The sequence below is a fragment of the Sciurus vulgaris genome, assembly GCF_902686455.1.
Source record: "Sciurus vulgaris genome assembly, chromosome: 8".
Taxonomy (NCBI): domain Eukaryota; kingdom Metazoa; phylum Chordata; class Mammalia; order Rodentia; family Sciuridae; genus Sciurus; species Sciurus vulgaris.
The window spans coordinates 88,332,152-88,340,398 of NC_136468.1; the positions used below are offsets into that span (position 1 = coordinate 88,332,152).

At 52.1% G+C, this 8,247-nt stretch overlaps 1 protein-coding gene across 1 annotated transcript; it reads right to left on the reverse strand.

Moving 5' to 3' along the window:
- Window positions 1–4,452: 4,452 nt before the first annotated feature.
- HOXA7 (homeobox A7) lies at window positions 4,453–7,985 on the reverse strand. Its single transcript, XM_079151154.1, has 3 exons — window positions 7,675–7,985; window positions 6,884–7,471; window positions 4,453–5,967 (listed from the first exon to the last, which is right to left on the reverse strand). The coding sequence occupies exons 2-3, from the start codon at window positions 7,260–7,262 to the stop codon at window positions 5,648–5,650; spliced, it is 699 nt and encodes a 232-aa protein (XP_079007280.1). The 5' UTR covers window positions 7,263–7,471; window positions 7,675–7,985; the 3' UTR covers window positions 4,453–5,647.
- Between the last annotated feature and the right edge of the window lie 262 nt (window positions 7,986–8,247).

The window sequence follows — 8,247 nt, forward strand, 5'->3', positions numbered from 1 at the left end:
ATAAAACCCTGACCAATACAGGCTGATGGGGTTCAGGACTTAGCAGGGGGAGTGGCAAATGGCTATGCTCCCATAGGAATCTGTAAACGACTTTCTTAATCTCTTCCTTACTTTTCAATATTTTCCTTGACTTCTCTTTTCCCAAAGAGGGGAAAAAAATCGGAAAACGACTGGCCTAAGATCAGCTTCCACAAAGCCCAGGCACCTTGAAGCTTTCCAGGAAGCCTTGTGCCAGTACCTTGATGAGTCCCACTGGGGAAAGTTTTTCCTTTATCATAGAAAGAAGGCTCATTCTTGGACAAAATTTGTCATTTCCCACACATTTCTTCAGGGGAATGATTCATAGGTGAAAATGAAAAGTCAGGAATCAAAGACTAAAAAGGGAATTATTTTCTCAAAAACTCATGGTTGAAAAATATAGTGTTCGCATAATTTTTCTTAAAATCATTAGATGGCAGTGATTTCAAACAAGTTACTATTTAAAATAAAATAATCATTTTTCAGATGTTGATAAATATTTACATTTATAATTATCTTTTGTTCTTCCATGTCCCATACAATGTTGGAGCTTGTAGCTTTTTACTCCTATTATTGTTATGCTTTGACCCAGATTCTTGATCTAATAATTGTCACAGCTATTAGAGAATTTGATTTCTCTGCTAGGAGTCCGAAAACATTATATTCCTAGTTTCTGTAAGCACTAAGAAGGGAAAATATATTAAATTGAAATCTTCATGTTTGCCAAGGCTAGTGCATATCACGTTGGCAGTCAACGAATTTATTTCTCTGACCAGACACACACACGTGTGTATATATATGGAGGGGGGCTGGCAGGCAAGCACACTGGACAGACCCATTCAAGCAAGAATAGGAACCTCACAGTCTCCCTAGATCCTCCATAAAGCCTCTCCTGGGACGGTGAGAATGTCCGTCCCAGAAATTACTCTTTTCTGTCATAGCTACACAGAAAGCAGACTTACCTTTCAGTTTCTCTCCAACGGGGTGGGGGGCAGGATGGCGAATAGGATCACACAGTCCACCCTTGCCCTGTGCTGCCCATCCACCTCCTCCATTTCCGCCAGTCTGGAGGTCGGCCTGCCGGTGTTAGTGTGGGGACCTCGAAGGCCCACCTCCGTTCGGCCAAATCACTAGGCAGGACCAGAACCCAAAACACACAGGTGCGGCCTCTGTCCCTCACAGGCCCTCTCCTGGAGCCATAGCCCGCCTTCCTTGCCATAGCCAATTCTCCTCAGGGCCAGCCAGCTCAGCAGGCCTCAGGACCACAAGTGGTCTTTCCAATGTTAGAATCCCAAAGCCAGCTTGTTCCCCCAATCGGCGTGCGCCCTCGGGGCGCCTTGGGACGCGCAGTTTGGACAGAAGCAGCCATGATGTGCCAGGCGGCCTGTGCGACCAGTCTCCATGGTGCTGGGGTGAGGGTGAGGGGAGGACCCGAATCTTTTCCGGCGTCCGGCTCCTGTCAGGGGTGACGGAGGCAGGAAGATTTCCCAGCCAAATAGACCCTGGGAGACAGCCCCCCAGGCCCCCTTTCTTCCCCCTCTCCACTGCCTTCTGGGGAATCTCTGAGGGGCCGGTAGTGCAGTCGCGCCAGGCTGTTTAAGAGGCGGGCTGCGGCTGGCGCCGGTCCCGGCGACGGCCACAGCGTGGCAGCAGCGAGCCCCCGACTCTGTCGCAATAAATAATCTGCCCGCGGCAGCCGCAGTCAGGCAGCCGGCGGCCCTACCACGCAAATTCGCCGCTTTATCTGCCCCAAGCGCACCCACCGTGTGGGCGAACGTCCCGAACATGTACACTCCCTTTTAAATTATCCAGTGCATACCAAGGTATCTCAAAACGGAGAAACAACAACAGCAAAGAAAAATCAAATAAAAAGAATGAAAGCCTAGAACCTCGGGATTGATTCTTCTTGCCGTCCGGGAGCTCCCGGGGGCAAATCTGGTCCGAAGCGCACCAACTAAGCCACAGTTAGTACCACCGCGCTAGGCAAAGCCACCGCTAGCAGACTCTCAGTGCCTCTACCCGAACAGGTCCGCAGTACTCTCCCTGATTGTGGGAGGTGGGGCTAGTGGACGCCAGACCCCTGTGCCGAGGTGGGTTGAGGGGTTCCCACTATTGCCAAGACGCGGTTTGCATCCTTCCTTCAACCTTAGCTGCGGGCCCCTGCCACCCGCACTAACACCACAACGTTTTTTTTTTTTTTTTTTTTTTTTTGCACCAAAACGCGCCACCAAGCAACAACCAGACAATTAACCCCATCCTCTCCTTCAACACAGAATTCCATCCATCCACCTATTCCCTCTCCCCGCGCTTCAGACACCTCATCGGAAAACCGAGGAAAGGATGCAGCAATCTGCGGAGAACTCTGGCTGAATTAGTAAGTGCCTTTCTCTCCAAAACCAATTTCTATGGAAGAGAAGTACTGTTTTGATGCCTCTGGGTTAACTTACTCTGCCCTCACCTCTTCCCACCTTCCTGGGTTGGGAACTATCTCCTGTTGTTGGAGAATTCCATCAACCAATTGGGCCATGAATGAAAAAACAAAAAATATCCGAACCAAGAGGCTGGCAGGAAACATAGAGCGCGGGGTCAGTGGGCAAAAGGGGAGAGAAGACCCAAGTGCTGCTGCCGGGAACATGGGGCTGTGCCAGGATGGGAAGGTGGCATTTACTGCCATGATGAAAGGGAGAAAGAAAGGGAGTGGTGCTGCTGGTGGTGGTGGTGGTGGTGTGTGTGTGTGTGTGTGTGTGTGTGGGAGAGAGAGAGAGAGAGAGAGAGAGAGAGAGAGAGAGAGAGAGAGAGAGAGAGAGAGAGAGAGAGAGACTGACTGTGGGCTATGGTGGGTAATGCAAGTGAGTGTGAACAGGGGAGTATGGGTGAGGGTGGGTATTGCCCCTCTTCAAAGTCGTGCTGGTTGCCCTCTTTCACCCTACGAAGCACCTCACCACCTTTGCTCCTGTCTCCTCCCCACATGTCTCACCTTCAGATGGCGGCTCCCAGAAGCTCCTGCCCCTCTGACAGCTGTCGCTTGGGCAGCCCGGGAGACGAATTGTCCTCCTTCCTGGTGCCAGAGGACGCAGGAAATTAGCCAGGTTGCGAGTTGCAAAGCGGCCTCCGCGGCGCCAGGACCTGGGCGCGCCCCACCTCCAGCTCCAGCAGTCCGGCCAGGCCTGTCCGGGGCTTCCCTTTGCTCGCCATCGCGGGACAAAGCGCAGACCAGCGGGGACTGGAAGGCAGAGCTCCGAAGCAGGCAGGATGGAGCGGAGCAAAAGAATGCGGCTCTATTCTCGCAAGGGAAATTATAAAAAAGTTCATGTTCACGGTTCCTATCCACATGACCGACAGCGGCCAATGGAAGGGCCGAACAACTCATAAAGTTGTATTGCAAAGTTGTAAATTTTCATAAACAACAACGGATTTATGACCCTTTCCCCATCACTAAGAGGAGGCAGCTCTTACACCGGCGCCATCTTACCACCGAAGCGGCCCCTACTTGGGGCCGCAGGTTTTACAGACCATTTTGGGCCGGGTTTTATTTAAAAGAGCTCTAAGAAGCTGGCCCCACCCGGGCAGGAGATAGAAGGGAGGTCTTCGCTGGCAGAGCTCAGGATGCTCTGCGCTGTGCCCACTGCCCCTTAGCTCTTCGTCCCTTCCCCAACCCCGAGATACCCCGCCGAGGCTGCGCAGCCGAGGTTTGCGGCTCCTACTCCTCTCCGAACCTCTCTGCTACAGTGCTGAATCCTAGGGTGCTCTCAGCCTCTCCTAAAGGCAGAGTGGGGGTGCTGCGGCAGAGGCCCTAAATTCCATTTCCTATCCTGGCGCTGGGTGAGAGGGTGTGCAAAATCCGGGGATCAGTTACAGGGTAGGTCATTACCATTGAACCCTTTCTGAGTTCGCTCCACGTCCTTAGAGGAGAGAGTGAATTTAGAATTCTCTCATGGAATTTATGGAGTTTTTAAGGGAGTTTCGTAGAACATAATGAATCTGTCACAGATTCCGTTTGCAAGGGATCTTCTACACATACAGAAATTAGACGAAAATCTCTACAAAGAGATATACAATTATGGATGCAAGGAAATGTATACACTCAATTATGGACACAAAAACACATGCACCCAATTATGGGCACAGATATACACATAATTGTGGATGTGGAAATATGCACAATTATGAAATTATATAAAAATATACACAAGCAAATATGAAAAAACATACATACAAAATAGGCACATGCATACTCACAGAATCCACACAAAAAACATAAGAAGACACATGACACACATATACACTAATGCATGCGCACCCAATATTTGGATCCAAGGACAGTCCTCCATTTTTGCTTCCCCTCCACCACCCTGGGGAAGCAGGCATAGCCAGGGCTTGCCCTTCAGCTATAGCCACCTCTTCTCCCCAACCCTTTGGATAAAGTAGTCCATGTTTCTTTGTCACCAAGCATCTTTATTTTGTTACGTAAAACATGATTAACTGGGCTGGGAAGCATGTCTTCCCTAAACCCCACACTGGAGCTAAGGGGGACACAAGACAACACAGGAGATGAAAGGCATCAGGGAGGGCATCCAGCCTCCCAGCCACTACAGAATTAGCTCAAGACAACACACCATGCTACAAAGTCACCCCATTAACACATCCTTTCCAAGTCAAGACATTCCTTTATAAATGAGCTCCAAGACTATAGAAATGACAAAAAAAAAAACAAAAAACAAAAAAAAAAAAACAAAAAAAAACCCCTCATTCAAATATACAGTATTTGCCATTGTAGGAAAAATCAGGGTGTACATATTTGACATGGCTGAAGAGTAGGACACAGGGGCTAGGTAAGAGGACAGGGAGGCTGGAGCATTTCTGCAATTCTATGAAGCAGAAGCTAACCCAGAGGTCTGCAGCCAACTCAGGAATGCTTCCCTCCAGAAGTAGGGGTGTGATGGACCTGAGCTTGGGGTGCCCAAGCCAGAGAAAGAGGGATTCTAGGTTGCAGCACATAGTATGCTTTGGAATAAATATATTATTTTTCAATTTAAATAGAAGCCAATGCCCTGGTCCCTGGACCCCCATGCCTTCTCAGTGACACCTCAAAGGCATTCCACTGGGAGCAGCAGGAGCCTGGCCTGGGAGAGGCCGGCACCAAGTATCAGGCAAGCCAGCCAGCACAAAATAGGTAGTTTGGGGCTAGTAGGTAGTACTGAGAGAATCACTGTTCTTAAGGGTATGGGGGGTGGTGCTGGGTGTTTGCCAGTGTTGGAGGGGGGCATCCTGGGAGTGGAGGCCCACTGGGGCTGGGCCCATAGGTAGTTTGGGGGTGCCTCTCAAGGAGGCCTGTGCTAGGTAGTATTTTGGCCATGCCAGAGCCAAGCGCTGGCCTAGGGTTTGGGGTATCTATTGGGATCCTCAGAGGCAGAGGGGATCCCAAGGTGACCTAATCTCGGTGGCCACTCAGTCCAGAAAAGTTGGGAACAAGGGTGGGTGATGGGGTGGGTGGAGTCGGGGTAGTTTTTTTTTTTTTTTTTCTTTTACATTTTCTTTTTATTTTCCCCATTTTTGTAAATAAAACCAGTGAGCTTCTTAAAGACGCTTTTCTGACTGTCCAGTGCAGCCAGGGCCCCTGTGTGGCCCCTCATTCCTCCTCTTCTTCATCCTCCTCTTCGTCTTCCTCCTCCTCTTCGGCCTTGTCCGCGGCAGCCGCAGCAGCAGCAGCGGAAGGCACTGCACCTTCAGGGGCCGCAGTGGGGGATGGACCCTCGTCCTTATGTTCTTTCTTCCACTTCATGCGGCGGTTCTGGAACCAGATCTTGATCTGGCGCTCAGTGAGGCAGAGCGCGTGGGCGATCTCAATGCGGCGCCGCCGCGTCAGGTAGCGGTTGAAGTGGAACTCCTTCTCCAGCTCCAGCGTCTGGTAGCGAGTGTAGGTCTGGCGGCCTCGCTTCCTGTCAGGTCCTAAGAGTAGAAAGACAGACACATGGACAGACAAGCAGACAGGGACATGGACAGAAAAGTGCTTTAGCCAGGCTACCATCCCAGAGCCTGCACCTTCTTCCTTGCCCAGACCGCGCATCCGGCTCTGCCCCGCAACCGAGAATGGAACAGGGGGAGTGTTAGCAGAAGATACCCACTATGGTGCTAGACGCATAGGCAGTTCTGCGAGGAGCAAAGACACAGAATCCCAACTTTACAACCGACCTTTCCAGCCGGCTACGCTTCCACAATGTCCTGGTTCCCCCTGACAAAGGGAAATTGTAAATATAGAGTGTGGGCAAGTGGGAGCTGCTGCACTTTTGCCATTCAAAGGCGAGCCCCTCCGCTCCCTAGCTTTGCTAGCAAGTGGGTGACCCTCCTCAGCAGCCCTCGCCCCTGTCTCCAGGGCACTCTGACCCTCTGTCCCAGTTCCTTCCTGGCCCACGTCTTGAAATGGCCCCTGGCACAGAGGTGGGTGAGAGGCCCCCAGACAACTTGGTTCTCTCTGCCTTTGAGAAAGAAAAGCCAGACAGAAAGGAATAGGAGGGAGAGAAAAAGAAGAAAGGGAGGGAGGAGGAGAGAGAGGAGGGAGAGAGAAGGAAAATAGCGAACAAACTTAACGTTAAAATTTCAAGGCAAAGGGAGTTAAATAAATTTACGAGGATCGAACCCATTAATTGGGCCATAAAAAGTTTTACGAGCCTCATTTACATACAATACTATGGGCTCTCCACGCAATGGCGCCTCAGCTCTAATTAAAACCAGAAAGGCAGCGCCGCCGGGAGTCACAGGGGCCGCCGGCACACAGCCGCCTGACTCGACTCTCTCCGGCCCCGCGCGACCAAGCGCCGAGCTCCCGGCTACCTCTCCGCCCGCCCCGCCCGGTGGCTGCGCCTACCTGAAGACCGCATCCAGGGGTAGATGCGGAAATTGGCCTCGGCAGGGCCGTGCAGCGCGCCCTCGTCTGCCTTGTCGCAAGCGCCTTTGGCGAGGTCACTGCAGAGCCCGGGGATGTTTTGGTCGTAGGAAGCGCAGGGCAGGTTGCCATAGGCGTCGGCGCCCAGGCCGTAGCCCGATGCGAAAGGGCTCTGATAGAGGGGGCTGTTGACATTGTATAAGCCCGGTACCGTAGAGGCGAAGGCGCCGGCGCCCGCCCCGTAGCCGCTTCTCTGCGAGTTGGGCGCAAAGGAGCAAGAAGTAGGTTCGGCATTTTGGAACAGAGAAGCCCCCGCCGTATATTTGCTAAAAAGCGCGTTCACATAATACGAAGAACTCATAATTTTGACCTGTGATTTGTTGTCCGGCAGCTTTCAGTGTCGGTTTTACGAGGTAGCGTGATATATGATAACATTACACCCCCAGATTTACACCAAACCCCATTTTCTTTTGGACGGAGCTCGCGGCAGCACGTGACCGCCCACATGACCGCCTCCGCCAATCTCAGCAGCCCTCACAGGTGGTCTTGCTCCGCGGGACCCGCTGCCGCCTAGAATGGAAGGGGAAGAGGCTCAAATATGAGGCCAACGAATCTGCCCGCGCCAGGCGGGCCTGGAGCACCCTGTGGAAAAAGACCCGGAGGTTCAGCGGGAGCATGCGACTGGCCGCCAACTCAGGCGCCTGAGCCTGCAGACGCTGGGCAGTGTCCGCGCGGCACAGTTCCTCATACTTAGTAGCGAACCCCAGATCAACCGTGTGGATCGTCTCTGTTCATCGTCTGTCTGCTGACCCAGTCCCTGGAGGGTCTCTGCACTCTGCGCACCCGTCCACCCTATGGCCTCGCAGGCAGGTCTTGGCTATGAGCAGATCTACTGTGCCCGGGTCTTCATCATATCCAGTGGGCGACAGGCCAGATTTAAACTCCGATCCAGACACGGCAGGCGCAGCGTCCTTACAGCTGCAGAGAGAATGCCACCGCAAACTGGAACCATGTGGTTCGAATAAACTCAACCTCTTCCAGCTTCCTTTCCTTAATCGGCAGCGCACAGTTTATCCGCACTAAAGGAAGCAGTGAAATATTTATCTATTAATGAGCCTCATTTGCCAGCAGATTTATTAGCATGAGGTTCTCCTCCCTCCTCCTGGACACCAGGGCCCTGCAGGCTCTGTGCTTTCACTCCTGGGCACCTGGCTGGCCTCCGGCAAGTCAATAAATGGCTTAACACTCCTTTGTCCTTCCCACAACCCCCTTTTCCCCCTTGGCTCACTGGGGAACTGGTTTTCTCCTCTTCAGCTTGGAGAAACCTTGACCCCCACCACACACCT